Here is a 23,683-nt window from a genome sequence, read left to right on the forward strand (position 1 = left end):
TCATTAGAAACACCTTGTAAATGGATAGGGGTGATAGAACGTTGAGATTCACTGAGACATTTCTAGGTGTTTTTTTCTTTGGCTTATCATCTTGCCTAGACAGATATTCTCCAAGCTGCTGCTGAGGGGTTTATTAACTTGGTTGGTAGTGTTCTCAGAGCCAGGTTATCCTTGCAATTCAGCATGTAGATTTTTATTTAAACTCCTTGTTATATGAGTATTACATTTCTTTCAAGGCTGTTCCCATTGTCCCCGTCCATTGGATTCAGAAGGTTCAAAAGTGGTACATGGTAATACATCTCTCTGACACTCCTGCCTCCCTGCCATGTAGTTTCTTTTCTGGGAGGCCACTACATTCTTGGTGTCTACTTTTCACATACATAAACAATTTTACACAAATGGGGAATATTGTGTTTTCTACCTTGCTTCTTCATTTAATAGTACTTCTTAGAAAGCGTTGCACATAAGTAATAAAGTGCTCATGTGTACTCTCTTCTCGCTCTCGTACACCTGCATGATTTTTAATGTATAAATGAACCGTAATTTATTTAACCTGATTCTTATTTTAGGACAGTGAGTTTATTAGCAGTCCCTTTTATCTTTATTTTTTTAGCAGAGTGCTGCAATTAATAACTTTGTACAATGTAATCATCAATATGTCAGTGATTACCCACAGACAAATTCCTAGAAGTGAAATTGCTGGGTTAGAGAGTCTGTGCATCTGTAATTTTGGTAGATTTCTCTCTGTTGAGGTTGTACTAATTTATACTTCCATCAAAACATATGAGAGGCTGTTTTCATCACCCTTTCTCCTGTAGTTTCATAACTACTGGAGTGGGTTTCAGTTTGGGGTTATTGATTAAACTCGCAAGACACAATTGACTTATCCAACATTAAATACTCTTAAGAAGGAAAAGCATACACAGCCTACACAGCTGCAGTACTAAGGAGGCTTCGGACACTCAGCTTTAGCTTCTATGTTTCCAGTTGTTGTACACCAGAAATGTTTGTTTTGGTTGTTAAGGTTGACAAGAAGCTAATGTGTGTGCGGGTCACATTAGCACGGGGAAGCCATCCAGCTTGGGGTCCCTCAGCTTTAAAATGCCTGCTAGCCATATAACCTCTGTATTCGTTAAGTGACTAGGTCCTATTTTTTAGTGTAGCTGTAGTCCGTAATTTATATGTCAAGCAGTGTGCAATCCTGACAGTCCAGTACGACAGGCTAAGGAGCATTCTTGGATAAGTTATTAGTACATGGCAGACCCTACAGGACCCTCATCTATCTTCAGGGTTGATGTTGCAAGAAGTTAAACTATCAGATAATTTTCCTCCAGAACCTGAAAGAGGGATTCAGAGACTAGCTCTTAACCCTGTCCTTCCTTTGTCTCTGGTATGAATTGCAGGATTTTTTCTTCCCAGATGGATTTTTATTTTGCCTTTGGCCATACAAAAGTTAATTTTTATGTAGTCATTTCCAGCATTCTTTTATTTCTTCTTGGATTTTATAGCATACTTAGACTATTTCTACTCCAGTATTACATTAAAATTCTTGTAAGATTTCTTCTAGAAGGTGGCTTTATTTTGATTGATCTGGAAGTTATTTTAGTGTAAGGTATGAAGTGTGAAACTTTTTTTTTTTTTGATGATTTTCCATTTATTGTAAATACCTATTTTGAATAACCCATTTTCCCCTGATGATTTCAGATGGCAATTTTATTGTATAGTGAATATCCAGGAGACTTGGCCGTGTTTCTGGACTTTCTTTTTTATTCAGCGATACATCTTTTCATCGGCCAGTACTGTACCACACTGTTATAATTATTTTAATTTTATGGTATGTTGTAATATCTGGTAAGGATAGTCCTTTCTCATTATTCTGATGTTTTTCCTTCTTCTTCTGTCTTCTTTTCCTACTCCTTTCCTCCTCTGTGTTTTAAAAAAGTTAATAATAGTGTTCTCGGTTCTACTTGTTTAAATTTTATTTAAGAAACGTTAAAATCAGGTGGTTTAATTTGTTTTAATAAACATGTTTTGGAATAATTTCAGATTTACAGAAAAATGCAAGGAGAGTACAGAGAATCTGTTTCTGTATATCCTTAACCCAGGTTCCTGCATTAACTTCTTACATTACTGTGCTACATTTGTTAAAACTAAGAAACTGATATTAATACATTAAAACTGTTAACTAAATTCCAGACTTTTTTTTGGGGAAGGATTAGCCATTTTTTTCTTAAATGCCTTCTTTTTTTCCAGGATCCTGTCTAGGGTGTCCCACACTGCGTTTAGTAGTTGTGTCTCTCCAGTCTTCTCTGATGGGTAACAATTTCTTGGTCTTTCCTTGTTTTTTATAACCTTGACAGTCTTGAGGAATATAGGCCAGGGATCTTGCAGAATGTCGCCTAATCTGGGCTTGTCTGATGTTATTCTCATGATTAGACTGGGTGAAGTCCACTTCTTGTTATATCAAGAGAGTACAGGAAATTCATATGAAGTCACTGATGATATCAGGCAGTGTAATTTGAAAAAATTTCTTTAATATTTCTATGTGATTATCTTAAATTTACAGATTAATTTAAGGGAAGTTGATATTCTTTCAGTATATATTTATTGCATGCCTCCTACATGCAGGGAATGTTTTAGATATGTTGCTAGTTCCTGTCAAGTTGATTCCAACTCATGGTGATCCCATATTTGCAGAGTAGAACTGCTCCATAGGGTTTTCCAGGCTGTGACCTTTCAGAAGCAGATGGCCAGGCCTGTTTTCCGAGGTGCCTCTGATTGGGCTCAAACTGCCAACCTTCCGGCTAGTACTTGAGTGCTTAACCATTTGCGCCACCCAGGGACTCCGTGTTCTAGATAATTAAAAAAAAAAAACAAAAACGCAAACCCACTGCCATTGACTCGATTTCAACTTATAGTGACCCTATAGGCTAGAGTAGAACTGCCGCATAGGGTTTCCAAGGCTGTAAATCTTTAAGGAAGCACACTGCCACATCTTTCTCCCGCACAGCAGCTGGTGGGTTTGAACCTCTGACCTTTTGATTAGCAGCCAAGTGCTTTAACCACTGCACCACCAAAGCTCTATATGTTCTAGATACAGCAGTGAAAAAACAGACCAAAAATCTCAGCTCTCATTGGGTTTAAATTGTATTGGAAACAGATGAACAGTAAATGAGAAGTTAGTAAAATATGTGATATGTCATGTATTAGGGAGGAGGAAATTTATAGGGAGCGTTGAGTAGTGTGAAATTTTAAGTAGAATGATTGGGGAAGAGTTCAGTGAAGATGTGACATTTGAAAAGAGACCTGAGGTTGGTCATTTGGGGTTGGGGTAGACACAGATCCTGTAGGGCTTGAGAAATCATTGTGGTAACCTTGACTTTTATGTAGGATGAGCTGTGAAACCATTGGGAGATTTTTGAGTATGGGGTGACATGATGACACTTAGGTTTTAACATGATCACTGTGACTGTTGTGTTCAAAATCAACTTTAAAATAAGCCTTGAAGATTGGGAGGGTAAGATCTTCTTTGTTATCCTTCAGACACTATTTGACTTTTCTTGGGACATCGTTCTTCTATATAAATTTTAGAATTAACTTTTTCTGTGCTTCAGTTTCTTCATCTGTAAAATGGGTTTAGTAATAATATATACCACCTTTGATAAAATATTTATTTTTGGTTTCAAATACACAACCAAACATGCATCCATTCATATTTCTACATGAACAGTTCAGTGATTTTGGTTACATACTTCACATTGTGTCACTTCTCACCATCTCAACTCATATCATTTCATCACTGTTAATTTATGCTCTCTGCCCCTTAAAGTTCTCATCTATGCTTTGGATTAACTCTTATCATTGAAACGCATATAGATAATTCTTTTTATAAGAGTGCAATGCTCAAGGTGAACATTATTAATTGGGCAAAACTGTTGTTTAATGATGACTTCATGGGATAGTTTTGGTTCATAGTTTAAAGACTATTTTCAGGCATTAGATTTGGGGAATCCTCTAGTCTCAATGAATCCGGTAAGTCTGGTTTCTGTATGAATTTGAAGTTCTGTTCCATGCTTTTCCTCCTTTTGATCAGGATCCATCTGTTGGGTCCTTGATCAAAAAGTTCAGTAATGCTAGCCGAGCTCCATCTATTTCTTCTGGTCTCAGTAATGGAGGTAGTACTTTATGGAGGCAATTAAACCTGCTGTCCATTTCCTTCGCTGATTCCTGGGTCATCTTCTTCCTCTGTTCCAGGACCACATTAGGTATTTTGTAAGTTAAGTGAGTTAATATTTGTAAAGTATGTGGGCGAAGGCCTGTTGTTGTGTACTGTTGAATTGAATCAGACTCACAGTGACCCTATTTGATGGAACAGAACTGCACTATAGGATTTCCTAGGCTGTAATCTTTTTGTTTTTTTCCTTTCATTTCTTAAAAATTGTACTTTAGATGAAGGCTTATAGGACAAACTAGTTTCTCATTAAACAGTTACTACATATATTGTTTTATGACATTGGTTAACAATCCCATGACATGTCAACACTCTCCCTTTTCAACCTTGGGTTCCATATTACCAGCTTTCCTATTCCCTCCTGCCTACTAGTCCCTGCCCCTGGGCTGGTGTGCCCCTCTAGTCTCATTTTATGGGCTTGTCCAATCTTTGACTGAAGGGTGAACCTCAGGAGTGATTTCATTACTGAGCTGAAAGGGTGTCCGGGGGCCATACTTCCAGGGTTTCTCCAGTCTCTATCAGGCCAGCAAGTCTGGTTTTTCTTTGTGAGTTAGAATTTTGTTCTACATTTTTCTCCAGCTCTGTCCAGGACCCTCCGTCGTGATCCCTAGCAGAGCAGTCATTGGTGGTAGCCAGACAGCATCTATTTGTACTTGACTCAGTCTGGTGGAGGCCGTGGTAGATATGGTCCATTAGTCTTTTGGACTAATCTTGCCCTTGTATCTTTAGTTTTCTTCATTCTTAGCTCCGAAAGGGATGAGACCAGTAGAGTATCCTAGATGGCCGCTCACAGTCTTTTAAGACCCCAGATCTAGGCTGTAATCTTTATGGGAGCAGATTGCCGGGTCTCTTCTTCTGTGTACCTGCTGAGGGTTCAAACCACCAATCTTTTGGTCAGCAGCCAAGTGCTTAACCATTGTGCCACCAGGCTCCTTACTTACATAGGTGAGTGCTATGAAAGCGTTAGTTAAAAAAACAAAAACAACTAACAATCGATCTTACTCTGTGGAAACCCTGTTAAAATTGGAATTGCATTAAATCCATGGACCAATTTGGGGATAATTGACTTTTTGTTTTTGACAATATTGAGCCATCCTATCTATGACCTATACCTGCATCAAGAAGCAGTCGTTTGAACAGAACGAGGGGATGCTGTGTGGTTCAAAATTGGAAAAGACATTTGTCAGGATTGTAGCCTTTAAATTTTCTTATTCAGTCTGTATGCTGAACAATAATCTGAGAAGCCAGATGAAGAAGAATATGGCATCAGGATTGGAAGCAGACTCATTAACAACCTGTGGTGTGTAGATGATACAACTTTACCTGCCAAAAATGAAGATGACTTGAAGCACTTACTGATGAAGGTTGAAGACTATAGCCTTCTTTGTGGACTCCCCCTGAATGTGAAGAAAATGAAAATGCCCACAATAGAACTGATAAACAATATCATGATAAATAGTGAAGAAATTGAAGTTGTCAATGACTTTGTTTTACTTGGATCAACTGTGGATCAACCAAGGTCCATGGAAGCAGCAGTAAAGAAATCAAATGATGGGTGGTAGCGCATTGGGCAAAAATGTCACTTTGATGACTAAGGGGTGCCTGACCCAAGCAGCCAAGGTCTTTTCAATTGCCTCATATGCACGGGAAAGTTGAATAATGAAAAAGGAAGTCAGAAAAAGAATTGACACATTTGAACTCTGGTGTTGGTGAGGAATGTTGAATATATCGTGGACTGCCAGAAGAATGAACAAATTAGCCTTAGAATAAATACAACCAGAATGTTCTTTAGAAGCGAGGATGTCAAGACTTCAACTTTCTTACTTAAGACATGTCATCAGGAAAGATCAAACTCAAGAAAAGGACATCATGTTCGGTAAAGTATAGGGTCACCGAAAATGAGGGAAACCCTCAGTGAGATGAATTGATACAATAGCCACGACAATGGACCCGTGCATACCAAAGATCATGAAGATTGTGCAGGACCAGGCAGTGTTCTGTTGTTACACATAAGGTTGCAATGAATTGGAGCCAACTCAATGGCACTAACAATAATTAGTGACCATGGGGTATTTCTCCACTTATTCATGTTCTTTGGTGGCTTTGAGGAAAGTTTTCTAATTAACTACATGGAGAGCTTAGGCTTTGAACACTTCTTTTCAGGATGAGTTTATTCAGTATCATGGTTTTAAATAAATTTATGGTATATATTGATGTATCCCGAATATATATCTGCTCTCTGCAGAATTCCAGACTCATTTATATCCAGTTGTATATGCAGCATCACTTTGATTGGTACCTTGAATTGAACATGGACAACTGAACTCCACTTTCTCATCTCGCTATCCTTACCCTGCCCATTTGAGTCAGTGGTATCTCCATCTTTCCACTTGTCTACAAATCTATGTGAACTTCCCTCCTGCTAACACTTAATTAATCTTTTAACGTTTTCCACCTTTCAGTACAATTTGCTTTAGCCTCTGCTATTCCTTGAGTGTGACAAACATTCTTCAGCATTAGAGCCTTAAGACTTAGTATTCCATTTTCCTAACACAAATTCTTCTAAATATTCCCATGGCTCACATCCTTCAAGTCTCTTCTGAAATAGTACCTTACTAGAGGGGCCTTTCCGGACCAGTCTGTACCATTAGCAGCTTTATCCTATCCCATCTGTAGTACTTCCATTTTTATCATGCTTTATTTTTTTCATGGCACTCTAATAAGTACCTTATGTTTCTGTGTTTGTTCATTGTCTTGTCCTCCCTACATTTCCATTAGAGAACAAGGAATTTGATTTGTTTGTTGCTCTGTTCTCAGCCCCTAGAACCAAACCCAGAAAACCAAACCCACTGCCGTGGAGTCGATTCTGACTCATAGCGACACTATAGGACAGAGTAGAACTGCACCATAGAGTTTCCAAGGAGCTCCTGGCGGATTCAAACTGCTGACCTTTTGGTTAGCAGCTGTAGCACTTAACCACTATGCCACCAGGGTTTCCGTACCTAGAACAGTGACTGGGAAATAGGCACTTATGCAGTACATGCTCATGCCAGTGAAGACATATCAATAATTATACTTTTATGTCTTCTATTCCAGGCCTTACATTTTTCTTCCATTGTTTCTTGACTATGTTTCAATGACACTTTCTTCTACTTCACTCCACTGAAATAAGTTTTTATTAAAATTACCAGTGACTTGCATTTTGGCCATTTTGATGAGGCAGAAACCTAAATGTCATAATACACCCACTTTTGTGTATAAGAAACCTGTATGTGTGCAAATCCCATAGTGAACGCATCTGGGCCAAGAATGAAACATTTCTTAAATTTGAAAAATTATACAATTTTAGGACACAGATGAAAAAGTCAGAATATGTTAACGTAACCAGTACTGATGTCAAGAAATAAGACGCGTCAATACACACGTCTCCTATCTTTTCACTGCAAAGGTAACCACTATGCTGACTTAAAAAAAAAAAAAAAACTCCTTTTATTGTGATCACTTCCCTACTTTTGTTTATATACTTAACACCTTACTTATCTACTATCTTGTTATCTGTAATTTTACATTTATGCAATAGTAAACAGTCTACTCTCTGTTCTGCACATTAACAATGTCTAATAGTAACAAATGCCAGAGTGCAAGAAGAGAGTAACGCTAACTGTGATGGTTAAGGTTATGTATCAACTTGGCTAGGCCATGATTCTCAGTGGTTTGGCAGTTATGTAATGATGTAATTTGGCAGCTATGTAACGATGCAGTTCGGAAGTTATATAATGATGTGGTCATCCTCCGCTTTGTGATCCATTTTTGCATAATGCCGATTTTCACATAGTGTCCTGGTCTTTGGAACATAGTCGTGTTGATAAGTAAGGATTGGGTGTAGATTTATCATCTATGCATACATCCCTGAAAGAATATTTTGGCTTTTTGATCTGTTTCATATTTTTTGTATAGATGAAATAATACACTAATTATTCTTTCATGTCTGGATTTTTTCATTCAGTAGTATTTGCAAAAGAGTCACTTGTGATATGTAAATTCCATTTTATAAAAATATTACAAATTTTCAGTTCTCCTCTTGATGGACATTTAAATTGTTCTTAGGTTTTGATTTTACAAACAATAATGTTGTGGACATTATTGTGCAGGTCTCTTCCCGTGTGCACACACTTGTGTTGCTTATGTACTAAAGAGTAGCATTGCTGGGTCATAGGGAATGTGTATCATCAACTTAAGTAGATAATACCAGACTGTTTTCCAAAGTTGTTGTACAATTTTATATCCATACCAGTAATGGAAGAGATTTTCCATTGCTCGGCATCCTTCCCAACACTTGATATTTTCAGTCTTTTTAATTTTGGGCATTTTGATTGGTTTGTTGGGAGAGCTCATTTTGGTTTTACTTTGCTTTTCCCTGAATATTAATGAGTTTTAATCCCCTTTCTTACACTTATTAACCATTTGGCTATCCTCTCTTTTGAAGGACACTTCTTACTGGATTTTTTTTTTTAATTGATTTGTAAATATTCTTTGTATACTCTGGAAGTAAGCCTTTTTGTCTTTTGCTGCGGTTTATCATTCCACTCAATGATGTATTTTGATGAGCACAGAAGTTTCAAATTTTAAGGCATTCCAAGTATTTTACTTTATGCATAATGTTTTCAAAACTTTTAAAGAAATCTTTTCCTACCCTCAGAGGTCATGAGCCTTTTTTGTTATTATTGGTAACTTCTACTTTGACACTTTGGTAATTTAGAACTTTATTTTTTAATTTTCAGATATTTGGAGGTTTTTATCTTTAAATTATTGACTACTAGGTTAATGTCATTGTGGTTTAGGGGCTAAAATATGGCCAGTTTCTAAAAAAAAGCTTTATATGTGCTTGGAAAAAAAGCAATAGCCGTTGAATGTGATGTTCTTCTTTCAGGTAAAATTTGATAATTGCATTGTTAAAATCTTTTGCGTCCTTGCTAATTTGTTGATTGCTTATTGTGTCACTGAGAAACCTATGTTAAAATTTCACACTGTGATTGTATAGTTATCATTTTCTGCTTTGTATGTTTTGATATGTTATTAGGTACATGCACATTTAGAATTATTGTATGTCTTCCTATTGAATAGTTTATCATTATGGAGTTAACCCTTTTTCTCTGGTACTACTTTTTGTTGCAGAGTCTACTTTTGACTGATACTAACACAGCTACTCCAGTTTTATTTTGATTCTTGTTTTCAAATGGTATATCTTTTTTTTTCTTTTAGTTTTAGACTTTGTGTATTGTCTTGTTTTAGTTTTGACTGTTACATCAAATAGTTATTTTTTACCCAGGCTGACAGTTTTTGTCTTTTAATTGAAGTATTTATGCCATTGACATTTAGCATATGTATATGTCTGTCTGTCTCTGTATTTTGATCGCTGTCTGTTTTTCCTTCCTGTTCTACATCTTTTTTTCTCTTCATTCTTGTTATCTCTTGGTTTACTTTCTTATCAATCCATTTTGCCCCCTCTGTTAGCTTAACAGAGTTTAATGTTAATATGTCCTTTTATCATCTTTCTGAAACATATGAAACTCTTGGGATATTTTTAATTTATTTGTCTATTTCTGACATATACCTTATTGTTGTCATGTATTTTAGTAGTCTATTAAAAAAAATTGTAATGTCTTAGCCAGGATTTGGTGTGAAGGTTATGCTGGTTCATTTTTTAAATTTTTATTGTGCTTAAAGTGAAAGTTTACAAATCAAGTCAGACTCTTATAAAAAATTTATAAATACCTTGCTATATACTCCTAATTGCTCTCCCGCACTGAGACAGCACACTCCTTCCCTCCACTCTCCCTTGTCCATTCAGCCAGCTTCTGACCCCTTTACCCTCTCATCTCCCCTTCAGATAGGAGATGCCAACATAGACTCATGTGTCTACTTGATCCAGAAAGTTCATTCTTCACCAGTATCATTGTCTATCCCATAGTCCAATCCGATCCCTGTCTGAAGAGCTGGCATTGAGAATGGTTCCTGTCTTGGGCTAACAGAATGTCTGGGGACCATGACATCCAGGGTTATTGTAGTCTTAGACCTTTAAATCTGGTCTTTTTATGAGGATTTGGGGTCTGCATCCCACTGCTCTTCTCCCATAGGGGTTCTTTGTTGTGTTCCCTGTCAGGACAGTCATCAGTTGTAGCCGGGCACCATCTAGTTCTTCTGGTTTCAGGCTGACGTTGTCTTTGGTTTATGTGGCCGTTTCTGCCTCTTGGACTCATAATTAGCTTGTGTCTTTGGTGTTCTTCATTCTCCTTTGCTCCAGGTGGGTTGAGACCAACTGATGCCTCTTAGATGGCTGCTTCCTAGTGGTTAAGACCTCAGATGCCACTCTCCAAAGTGGGATGCAGAATGTTTTCTTAATAGATTTTATTATGCCAGTTGACTTAGATGTCCCCTGAAACCATAGTCCCCAAACCCCTGCCCATGCTACACTTCCCTTCGGAGCATTCAGTTTATTCAGGAACCTTCTTTGCTTTTGGTTTAGTCCAGTTGTGCTGACCTCTGCTGTATTGTGTGTTGTCTTTCCCTAAAATAGTTCTTATCTACTATCTAATTAGTGAAAACGCTTCTCCCTCCCTCTCTCCCCCCTCCCCACCTTGTAACCATTAAAGAATATTTCCTTCTCTGTTTAAACTATTTCTCGAGTTCTTATAATAGTAGTGGTCTTATACAATATTTGTCCTTTTGCAGCTGATTTCACTCAGCATAATGCCTTCCAGACTCCTCCATGTAATGAAATGTTTCATAGATTCATCATGGTTCTTTATTGATGCATAATATTCCATTGTGTGAATATACCATAATTTATTCATTCATCTGTTGATGGGCACCTTGGTTGCTTCCATTGTGCTGCAGTGAGCGTGGGTGTGTATCTATCTGTTCATGTAAAAGCTCTTATTTCTCTAGGATATATTCCAAGGAGTGGGATTGCAGGATCAGATGGTAGTTCTCCTTCCAGTTTTTTAAGGAAGCTCCAAATCGATTTCCAAAGTGGTTGTACCATTTGATGTTCCCACCAGCAGTGTATAAGTGTTCCAGTCTCTCCACAACCTCTCCAGCATTTATTATTTTGTGTTTCTTGGGTTAATGCCAGCCTTGGTGAAGTGAGATGGAATCTCATTGTAGTTTGGATTTGCATTTCTATAATGGCTAATGGTGAGCATTTCCTCCTGTATCTGTTAGCTACCTGAATGTCTTCTTCAGTGAAGTGTCTGTTTGTATCCTTTGCCCAGTTTTTAATTGGGTTATTTGTCTTTTTGCAGTTGAGTTTTTGCAGTATCATGTAGATTTTAGAGATCAGGCGCTGATCGGAAATGTCATAGCTAAAAACTTTTTCCCAGTCTGTAGGTAATCTTTTTACTGTTTTGGTGAAGTCTTTGGATGAGCATAGATGTTCAATTTTTAGGAGCTCCCAAGTACCTGGTTTCTCTTCTGCATTGTTAGTAATGTTTTGTATACTGTTTATGTCATGTATTAGGGCTCCTAGCATTGTCCCAATTTTTCTTCCATGATCTTTATCGTTTTAGATTTTATATTTAGGTCTTTGATCCATTTTGAGTTAGTTTTTGTGCATGGAGTGAGGTATGGGTCTTGTTTCATTTTTTTGCAGATGGATATCCAGTTATGTCAGCACCATTTGTTAAAGATACTGACTTTTCCCCATTTAACTGACTTTGGGCCTTTGTCAAATATCAGCTGCCTATAGGTGGATGGATTTATATCTGGATTCTCAATTCTGTTCCATTGGTCTATGTATCTGTTATACCAGTACCAGGCTGTTTTGAGTACTGTGGCAGTATAATAGTTTCTAAAATCAGGTAGAGTGAGGCATCCTACTTTGTTCTTCTTTTTCAGTAATGCTTTACTTATCCGAGGCCTCTTTCCCTTACATATGAGGTTGATGTATGCTGGTTCTTTAAAGTGAAAACTGTGTAAAATTGGTGTTATTTTTACACCTGAATGTTGGATAGAATTTACTAGTGAAACCCTCTGGTGTTAGTGTGAACCCTTTTTGGGAAGGTGTTTGATAACAGATTTATCTCTTGAAAACTAGATGTAGAACTACTCATATTATCTTCTGTTTCAATTTTGGTGAGCTCTGTTTTTCAAGAAATTTGACCATTTCATCTAGTTGTTGAATTTGTTGGAATAAAGTTGTCCATGGTGGCGATAACCCCATTTTTATTCTTGGTATTGGTGATTTGTGTTCTAACCTTTTTTGCCTCCCTTCAGTAGTCTACCTAGAAGTTTGTCATTTTGACCTGTTCAAAGAATTAGATTCTGGCTTTGTTAATTTATATCTCCCTGTTTTCAGTCTTGTTGATTTTTCCTCTTCATGATTTCGTTCATTCTACTTACTTTGTGTTCATTTTGTTCTTCTCTAGCTTCTTAAGGTGGAATCTTAGGCCTTTGATTTAGATATTCTTTTTTAGTAAAAGAATATAAAGGTGTGAGTTTGCTCTGAGCGCTGCTTTAGCAGCATCCCAAAAATTTTTGCATATTAGTTGTCATTCAGTTCAAAGTATTTTCTGATTGTCTTTGTGGTTTACCCTTTGACCCATAAATTGTTTAAAAGTGTAGTATTATCTATATGTGTGAGGTTTTCCCAGATGTCTATTTGTGATTGGTTACTAACTTAAATCCATTGTGGTCAATGAATACTCTGTGGATGGTTTTCATCTTCTTAAGTTTATTGAGACTTATTTTAGGGCCCAGCTTATCATTAGTTTTGGTGAATGCAACATATGCATTTGAAAAGTAGTATGTATTCTGCAGTTGGATGTAGTGTTCTTTAAATGTCAGTTAGATAAAAGGGGTTGATATTGGGGGCGGAGCCAAGATGTCGGAATAGACCGATGCTTCTCACGAGCCCTCTTTACAACAAAGACCTGAAAAAACAAGCGAAACGAGTATATTTGTGACAAGCTGGGAGCCCTGAGCTTCAGCGGAAGCTTAGAAAACGAACTGAGGGGCAGGGGAAGGAAGAGACGGTTCAGAAGTGGAAAGAAGTTACCAGACCTGAATCACGGGGAGCCCCCAGGCACCATTCCCGGAGCCGCGGCAACAGGCTGGTACTAGCATTCGGCCACAGTTTCCTGAGGGAGAAGAGCCAGCCACACAGCCTGCTCACACCTCTGGAACCTGAGGAGAACGGCGCTCTCGACAAAAGCTAAGTACTTGCGTGTATTTTACTGCGCCCCCCCACCCCCAAGCCAGCTTACGCGGCTGAATCCCTGGGCCTGAGATATGCCCTGTTGAGCATCTAGAGCCATCCTCCTGGCCTTGGGGAAGGAAAAAATTTGCAACTGGGGGGGAAAAGATAATTTGCTAGCTCCATTAACCAGGGGAGCTCAGGACAGAAGCGGCTCCTGACCAGGTATAAACCGTCCATGGACCTTGAGCACCTTTCCCTTCTGCATAGACCCATGTGGGCCTATTTCGGGAGAATAGGCCCTTGTTGGCAAACTCCAACCATTTCAGCTGTGCGGTGGAGAGGTGGGTGTTTGACATTTGCCATTGCTTTGCGTATTAAACAAGGTCCTCACCTGCCCACATAGGGACCTACGGACTGGTTGCTCCATTCAGGTCATCCAGCCACCCACGACAGGGGTCCAAAGATAACTGGTACATCCCAGTCCTTACAACCAAAAACTTTGGGTGCCCATGGTCCGTCTGCAGAACCCACCCACCAGCACGCTCTAGGGAACAGGGAGACGCTTTCCTCAGAGACACCTTGGGGACGGTTTTCAGCTCCCTGCCTTGTTCAGAGCATGACCCCCTGCTGCAATCAGATACTGGTACATACGCCAATCACCCCTGCCCCTCTGAGACTGTACGACAGAGCCTGCACCACGCACTTGATGATCAGCTACCTGGAAACCTGAGCTGAATTCATACAAGAAAACTGAATGGACTCCTAGACTGATATGCCTGATAACAGCTCTAGGCATCTGGGGACAGGACATCAGAGCTCCAAAGGCGAAAATAATCATGCTAGCTCACTCAAGCAACCCATAGGGGTATACCAAAACAAAACAAAGCAAGCAGCTACGACACAGTAAGGAACCATAAACTAATACAATAACTTATAGATGGCATGGAGACAACAGTCAATATCAAGTCACATAAAGAAACAGACCATGATCACCTCAACAGGCTCTCAAAACAGAGGTTCCAGGGATCTTCTAGATGAAAGTGCCTTCCTGGAATTACCAGATGCAGAATACAAAAGTTTAATATACAGAACTCTTCAAGACATCAGGAAGGAAATGAGGCAATACGCAGAACAAGCCAAGGAACACACAGATAAAGCAACTGAAGAAATCAGAAAGATTATTCAGGAACATAATGAAAAGTTTAATAAGCTGGAAAAATCCATAGACAGGCAGCAATCTGAAATTCAGAAGATAAACAATAAAATTATAGAATTAGACAACTCAATAGAAAGTTAGAGGAGCAGAATTGAGCAGCTAGAAGCTAGAATTCCTGAACTCGAAGATAAATCACTTGGCACTAATATATTTGAAGAAAAATCAGGTAAAAGAATTAAAAAAAAATGAAGAAACCTTAAGAATCATATGGGACTCTATCAACAGAAATAACCTACGAGCGATCGGAGTACCAGAACAGGGAAGGATAACAGAAAATACAGAGAGAATTGTTGAAGATTTGTTGGCAGAAAACTTCCCTGATATTGTGAAAGATGAGAAGATATCTATCCAGGATGCTCATCGAACTCCACATAATGTAGATCTTAAAAGAAAGTCACCAAAACATAATCAAACTTGCCAAAACCAAAGATAAAGAGAGACTCATGAGAGAGCGAGGCATAAATGAAAAGTCACCTACAAAGGAGATCCAATAAGAATAAGCTCAGACTACTCGGCAGAAACCATGCAGGCAAGAAGGCAATGAGATGACATATTTAAAGAACTGCAGGAAAAAAATTGCCTACCAGGAATCATATATCCATCAAAACTGTCTCTTAAATATGAAGGTGAAATTAAGACATTTCCAGACAAACGCAAGTTGAGGGAATTTGTAAAAACCAAACCAAAACTACAACAAATATTAAAGGGAGTTCTTTGTTTAGAAAATCAATAATATCAGGTATCAACCCAAGACTAGAACACTGGGCAGAGCAACCAGAAGGCAACCCAGACAGGGGGAAACAAAACAAAACAAAACAAAAAACAAAAAGCTCAAAACAGGGTAACAGCGATGTTATTAAATAAAAGAAGACAACATTAAAATAATAAAGCGGGCCTAAGAAATGTAATCGTACACCTTCCATACGGAGAGGAAGATAAAGCGATAAAAAGAAATAAAACTTAGTTTTAAGTTTAGAAAAATAGGGGTAAATAATAAGGTAACCACAAAAGAGACAAACTATCCTACTCATCAAAATAAAATACGAGAAAAAAATAGAGACTCAGCAGAAAACAAATCAACAACAACAAATATGGGGAAAGGACAATATATAATCTACTCAGCACATAAAATTAAGTGGGAAAAAGAAACTGTCAACAACACCCAAAAAAGACATCAGAACGATAGCACTAAATTCATACCTATCCATAATTACGCTGAATGTAAATGGACTAAATGCACCAATAAAGAGACAGAGAGTGGCAGAATGGTTTAAAAAACAAGATCTGTCTATGTGCTGCCTACAAGAGACACACCTTAGACTTAGAGACAGAAACAAACTAAAACAAAAGTGGTTGATGTCGTTGTTGAGCTCTTATATAACTTTACTGACTTTTGTCTAGATGATGAATAAGTTGCTGAGAATGATGTGTTGGTTGGAGCACTGTTATTTCTTCCTTCAATTCTGTAAATTTTTGCTTTATGTCTTATTTGGTGTGGTCACATTTCTAATTGTCATGCCTTTCTGTTGAATTGTCCCCTTTGTGGCAGTGAAATGTCCCCTTTTTTCCATGGTGCTATTCTGTCGTGTAACATATATCTGATGTCAAAATAACCATTCCACCTTATTATCTTTGCGTAATACATCTTTTTCCATCCGTTTGCCTTCAGGCTATCTGTGTCTTCATATTTACCTAAGAATGTCTCTTATAGGCAGCATATAGTAGGATTTTTGTTTTATTAAATGTACTCTGTCCTTCTCAATTTCTGCCCTTTAATTTGGGTGTATAAACCATTAACATTTAATATAATTAAAGATATGGTTGGCTTGAAATCTGTTATTTTTAAAATTTGTGTTCTGTTCTCTTTTAAAAAATTTAAAACAACTTTATTGAAATTTGATTGACATACAGTAAACTGCACATATATAAATTGTACAGTTTGATAAGTTTTTACATATGTGTATACAGATGAAACTATCATCACAAGATTATGAACATAATAATCACACCAAAAACTTTACTCGTAACTTTTGGAGCTTTATCCTTAGCACCCTTTGCAGTCCCCCTCCCTGTTTCAGGCACCCATTGATCTGCTTTCTGTCCCTATAGATGAATGTGCTTTTTTTCAAGTTTTATGTAAATGAAATCTTGCAGCATATATTATTTTTGTCTGGCTTATTGCATTCGGAAAGCATGTATGTATATACATATACACACATGTATATATTTTTTATTGTACTTTAGGTTGAAGGTTTACAGAACAAACTAGTTTCTCATTAAACAGTTAATACACATATTGTTTTATGACATTGGTTAACAATCCTATGATACGTCAACGTACTCCCTTCTGGACCTTGGTTCCCTATTACCAGCTTTCCTGTGCCCTCTTCACTTCTAATCCTTGCTTCTGGGCTCTTGTGCCTCTTTAGTTGTATTTGGTTTTATGGACCTGTCTAATCTTTGGTTGAGGGGTCAGAAAACATATTTTGAGATTCATCCTTTTTGTTGCATGTGTCAATAGTTCATTGTTTTTATAATTGCTGACTAGTATTCTAGTAAACCAGAATGCTCCTTAGAAGCAAGGATGGTGAGACTACGTCTTACATACTTTGGATATGTTGTCAGGAGGGATCAGTCCCTGGAGAAGGGCATCGTGCTTGGTAAAGTACAGGGTCAGCAGAAAAGAGGAAGACCCTCAATGAAACGGATTGACGTATAGTGGCTGCAGCAATGGGCTCTCAGGTATAACAGTGATCGTAAGGATGGTGCAGGACCAGGCAGTGTTTCGTTCTGTTGTGCATAGGGTCGCTGTGAGTTGGAACCTACTCGATGGCACCTAACGACAAAAACAACAGTATTCCTTTAGAGCCCTGGTGGAGCAGTGGTTAAGAGCTATGGCTGTTAACCAGAAGGTCAGCAGTTCGAATCCACCCGCTATCCCATGGAAATCATAAGTGGCAGTTCTGCTTTGTCCTATAGGGTCGCTATGGATCAGAATTGACCAAATAGCAGTGAGTTTGGTTTTTTGTTTTGGTTAGTATTCCTTTGTTTGGTTATAACACAGTTTATCTGTTTACCTGTTGATTGTCAATTGCATTGTTTCAAATTTTTGATTTTCATAAATATAGCTACTGTTAACATTTGAATACATGTCTTTTATAACCACAGGCTTTAAATTCTCCCGGGTAATGCCTGGGAATGCAATGGGTAGGTAATGTGCCGACTGTATGTTTAGTTTTTTAATAACCTGCCAAACTATTTTCTAAAGTGATTGTAACATTTTTGGATCCTACAAGCAGCATATGAGAGTTCCACTTGTTCTACATCTTCTTCAACACTTGGTGTGATCAGTCTTTTTTGTTTTAGCCATTCTAATAGGTGTATAAGGAGCCCTGGTGGCTCAGTGGGTAAAGCAATTGACTGCTAACTGAAAGGTCAGCAGTTCGAAACGCAGCAGTTCCACTGGAGAAAGATGTGGCAGTCTGCACCTGTAGAGATTTACAGCCTTGGAAACCCTATGGGGTTGTTATGAGTCGAAATCAACTCCATGGCAGTAGGTTTGAGTTTGGTTAATAGGTGTATAGTGCCATCTCACTGTGGTTTTAATTTGCATTTCCTCAGTGACTAATGATTTTGAACATCTTTTCATGTATTATTTGCCACCCATGTATCTTCTTTGGTGAAGTATCTGTTCAAGTCTTTTGCCTATTTTAAGAACTAGGATTGTTTGTTTTCTTCTTGTTGAACCTTTAAATAACAGCTTTACTGATATACCATAAACTGACCTATTTAAGGCATAAAATTCAGTGGTTTTTAGCATGCAGAGTTGTGCAACCATCACAACAGTTAATTTTAGAACATTTTCATCACATCAGAAAGAAACTCTGTATTCATTAGCGGTCACTCCCCATCCCTTCTCAACTTTTCCAACACCATGGATGCACTAATCTATTCTGTTTTTATTGATTTGCCTATTCTGGACATTTCATGTAAATGGAATCATACAATATGTGATCTTTTGAGACTGACTTCTTTCACTAAGTGTACTGTTTTCAGGGTGCCTTCATGTCGTAGCATGTGTTGGTACGACATGTGCTGCTTAACGTCTGCAATACATTCTGTGAAGTAGGACGTTATGCAGTTTGGATGTTGCGTGAATGCTATATTATATATAGGCAGTCCCCAGTTATGACCTCAGTGCTGCTGGCTGTTCTACCCAGCTGAGGAGTAGGAGCAGCCCTGCTCAGGAGCTCCTGCCACCTGCCTGCCCACTGGACAAAGCCCTAGAGCTGTATCCACTAGATACAGCAGATCAGCTTTGCCGAGTGTGTGGCTGCAGGCCTGGCAGGGGCTGCACTGGCAGCTGGAATGGGATTTTGTGCACATTGGGCACAGGGTGGGGAGTGCATGGTGGGCATAGAGAGGTGGCTGTGGAAACTGGCAGGGAGCAGGTTTGCAGGTGCTGGGAGCGTAGCTGGCGGTGGCAACCCTGGCTGCTTCCCCTTGTTAGTGCGACTGCTTCTTGATCATGTACAGCCGCCACACTGCCCAGAGCTGGGAGCCCATGACCACCCCAGGCCCGTCTGGCGCCCCCATCAGCGAAGCCATGGCAGGTGGTGCCCTGTGCCAAGAGTGAACAGCTGCAGGGCTGCTGGGCAGGTGAATGAAGCCAGCAGGAGGGGAGGGAAGGGAAGGTGCTGTGAGGATTGAGATGCACCCTGGAGCCCTGCTGCTGTTAACTCTGGGGGTTGGGATCTTTAAAACCATTAGGGGGAAATAATAAACAAAAGGAGAGCTGCTTTCCCTTAAAAAAGAAAAAAACTGGTGGAACCACAGATACGTGCGGTTGGACGTTGCAGGAGTGGACATTGTGTAGCGCGTTCCTACTTATTTATTTATGTTTTTTATTGCTGAACAGTATTCAATTGTATGGATATACTTTTTGTTTTTTTTAAATACAATATTTATCATTGAGGTCGATTTGCTTTTTGGTTATTATGAATAATTCTGCTGTGAACATTTGTATACCAGTTTTTGTGTGGGAATGTTTTTATTTCTCTTGATTTTATACTAGGAGTAGAGTTCCTAGGCCACTTGGTAACTCTCTCTTAACTTTTTGAGAAACTACCAGACTGTTTTTCAGTGTGGTTGCACTTTGTATTTACATCGACAGGGTATAAAGGTTTCACACGTGTAGTTAAAAATCCTTACAGTAGTATACTTCCATTTCTCTTTTTGTGGTCTTTATGGCAATAGTTGTTATGCATTTATCTTTTATGTATGTTATAAACCCCACAATGAATTGTCATTATGTTTTGTAAACACTTGTTTACATATTACCTGATAATGTGGGCGTTTTTATATCTTCCATGTCTTAGAACTTTTGAACGTATGGAATGCAGCTATCATAACTGTTTTAATATCTTTCTTGGCTAATTCTAATATTTATACCAGTTTTGGGTTGCTTTTGATTGATTATTCTTATAATGGGTTGTGTTTTATTGGCTCTTTTCATACATGTAATCTTTGATTGGATTTCAGGCATTGTGAATTTTGCCATTTTGGGTGCTAGAGATGTGTGTGTATAGATACATTTTTCAAAAATTTTGTACAAAATCGAGATGAAATTTACATAACATAAAAGTAACCATTTTTAAGTGAACAATTCAGTGTTATATAAAACATTTACAGTTTTGTTCAACTATCACCTCTGTTTAGTTCTAAAACATTTTCATCATCCATGAAGTAAACCTCATGCTCATTTAAATGATTGCTCCTCATTTGCCATACCCTCAGTCCCTGGTGCCATCTATTTGAGTTCTGTCTTTATGTATTTACCTGTTATTCTTTGTAAATAAAATCATACAAATATGTTGAGGTGTAATCCATACTGAAGCCTGTATAGTCTTTGATATTCATCAGTCAATATATCAAGTCCTCTTCACTTTCAAGAAGCAAGGTTGTGTCATCTGCATATCAAAGGTTGTTAATGATTTTTCCTCCAATCCTGACATCCTGTGCTGCTTCATATAGTCCATCTTCTTGGATTATTTGCTTAGCATACAGATGGAATGGTAAAAGGATACAACTCTAGCACATACCAGTCCTGATTTTAAACCACACAGTATTCCCTTGCTTTGTTTGAACGACTGTCTCTTAGTTTCGCTTGAGGACAATTAAGTGTTCTGGAATTCCCATCCTTCGCAATGCTGTCCTTAATTCGCTGTGATCCACACAGTCAAATGCTTTTGCATAGTCATTAAAATACAGGGTAACATCTTTCTGATATTCTCTGCTTTCAGCCAGGATCCGTCTGATATCAGCAATGATATCCCTTGTTCCACTTCCTCTTCTGAATCTGGCTTGAATTTCTGGCAGTTACCTGTCGATGGAGGGCTGCAGTCACTTTTGAATTAATCTTCAGCATAATTTCACTTGCGTGTGATATTAATGATATTGTTCAATAATTTTTGCATTCCATTGGATCACCTTTCTTTGGAATAGACGTATGTATGAATCTCTTCCAGTCATTTGGCCAGGTAGCTATTGTCCAAGTTTCTTGGCATAGATGAGTGAATGTTTCCTGTGTTGCATCCGTTTATTGAAACATCTCAGTTGCTATTCCATCGGTTTCTGGAGCCTTGTTTTTTGCCAGTGCCTTCAGTACATCTTGGACTTCTCCAGTACCATCGGTTCTTGATCATATGTATGCTACCTCCTGAAATGGTTGAACGTTGACCAGTTCTTTTTGGTACAGTTACTCTGTTTTCCTTCCATCTTCTTGTGATGTTTCCTGCATTGTTAAATATTTTGCCCATAGAATCCATCAATATTGCAACTTGAAGCTTGACTTTTTTCTTGAGTTCTTTCAGCTTAAGAAATGTCGAGCATGTTCTTCCCTTTTGGTTTTTTAACTCCAGGTCTTCGCACATTTCATTATAATACTTTACTTTGCCTTCTGGAGCCACCCTTTGAAATTTTCTATTCAGCTCTTTTACTTTTATCATTTCTTCCATTCGCTTTAGCTACTCTATGTTCAGGAGCAAGTTTCAGAGTCTTTTTTGACATCCATTTTGGTCTTTTTTTTTTTTTCTTTCTTTCTTTCTGTCTTTTGCTTCATGTATGATGTCCTTGATGTCATCTTACAACTTGTCTGGTCTTGGATTATTAGTGTTGAATGTGTCAAATCTGTTCTTGAGATGGTCTCTAAATTCAGGTGGGATATTCTCAAGATTGTGATTTGGTCTTGTGGAGTTTTAATTTTCTTCAGTTTCAACTTGAAGTTGCATATGAGCAATTGATGGTCTGTTCTGCAGTCGGCCCCCTGGCCTTGCTCTGAATGATGATATTAGCTTCTCCATCATCACTCTCCATAGATGTAGTTGATTTGATTCCTGTGTATTCCATCAGGTGAGGTCCACGTGTATAGTCACCATGTATGTTGTTGAAAAAAGGTATTTGCAATGAATATGTTGTTGGTCTTGCAAAATTCTGTCATGTGATCTCCTGCGCTGTATTTTCTAACTACTGAAGCGTTCACATTCCAATCACCAGTAATTATCAGTGCATCTTGGTTGCATATTTGATCAATTTCAGACTGCAGAAGTTGGAAAAAATCTTCAATTTTTTCTTCTTTGGTGCTAGTGGTTGGTGTGTAAATTGAATAATAGTCTTATTAAGTGGTCTTCCTTGTAGGTGCATGGATATTGCCCTATCACTGACAATGTTGTACTTGAGAATAAATCTTGAAATGTTCTTTTTGATGATGAATGCAACATCCATTCCTTTTCAGTTTGTCATTCCTGGCATAGCAGACCATATGATGCCTGATTGTCAAAATGGCCAGTAATGCTGTATATCGGTTCGGTAATGCCTAGGAGATCAACCTTCATGCATTCCATTTAATTTTTTTATCTGACTTTTTTTTTGTGCTTTAGTTGTACGTTTACAGAGCAAGTTTCTTATTAAACAATTAATACACATATTGTTTTGTGACATTAGTTGCCAACCCCACGACGTATCAGCATTCTCGCCTTCTCAACCTTGGGTTCCCCATAACCAGCTTTCCTGTCCCCTTCTGCCTTCTCATCTTTGCCCCTGGGCTGGTGTGCCCATTTATCCTTGTTTGTTTTATGGGCCTGTCTAATCTTTGGCTGAAGGGTAACCCTCGGGAGTTGACTTCAGTATTGAGTAAAAAGGGTGTCTGGGGGCCATATTCTTGGGGTTTCCCCAGTCTTTGTCAGACTAGTAAGTCTGGTCTTTTTTTTCTGAGTTAAAATTTTGCTCTGTATTTTTCTCCAGCTCTGTCTGGGACCCTCTAATTTGATCCCTATCAGAACAGTTGGTGGTAATATCCAGGCATCATCTAGTTGTGCTGAATTCAGCCTGGTAGAGGCTGTGGTACTTATGGTCCATTAGTCCTTTGGACTAATCTTGCCCTTGTGTATTTAGTTTTCTTCATTCCCCCTTGCTCCAGATGTGGTGGAACCAGTGAAATAGATGGCCACTCACAAGCTTTTAAGACTCCAGACGCTACTCACCAAAGTAAAATTTAGAACATTTTCTTTATAAACTGTGTTATGCCAGTTGAGCTAGATGTCCCCTGAGACCATGGACCCCAGCCCTCAGCCCAATAAGTAATTCAGTCCCTCTGGAGTTTGGATGTGCGTATGAAACTCCCATGACCTTGGCTTGGTCATATTCTGCTAACATCCCCAGTATTGTATACTGTCTTATTCTTAAATTTATAATTCCCAGCGTGGTAGACCATATGGTTGTCTAATTCAAAATGGCCAATACTAGGATATCGATCTTTATGCATTCCGTATCATTTTTGACGACTTCCAATTTTCTTAGATTGATATTTTGTACATTCCACTTTCCGATTATTAATGAATATTTTCAGCTTTGCAGGCTTTCTTATTTTGAATTTTGCCATTTCAGCAAATGAAAGTCCTGAAACCTTTACTCCACCCATGTCATTGAGGTCGTCGATTCTACTTCATGAAGGCAGCTCTTCGCCATTCGTATTCTGAGTGCC

General features: G+C 38.4%; 1 protein-coding gene across 16 annotated transcripts in view; it reads left to right on the forward strand.

The window, feature by feature from the left end:
- The window catches only part of MLLT10 (MLLT10 histone lysine methyltransferase DOT1L cofactor), a 308,932-nt gene that overhangs the window by 113,163 nt on the left and 172,086 nt on the right, over positions 1–23,683 (forward strand). The window contains exon 1 of one of the 16 annotated variants that reach the window (XM_023548876.2): positions 7,610–7,679. The exons of the other annotated variants lie outside the window; for them this stretch is intronic. Coding sequence (XP_023404644.1) covers positions 7,625–7,679 — 55 coding nt within the window. The 5' untranslated portion in view covers positions 7,610–7,624. Of the gene's footprint in view, positions 1–7,609; positions 7,680–23,683 lie in introns of those variants that run through there. 16 annotated transcript variants of the gene reach the window in all.

Source organism: Loxodonta africana, chromosome 4, assembly GCF_030014295.1.
Source record: "Loxodonta africana isolate mLoxAfr1 chromosome 4, mLoxAfr1.hap2, whole genome shotgun sequence".
Lineage (NCBI taxonomy): Eukaryota > Metazoa > Chordata > Mammalia > Proboscidea > Elephantidae > Loxodonta > Loxodonta africana.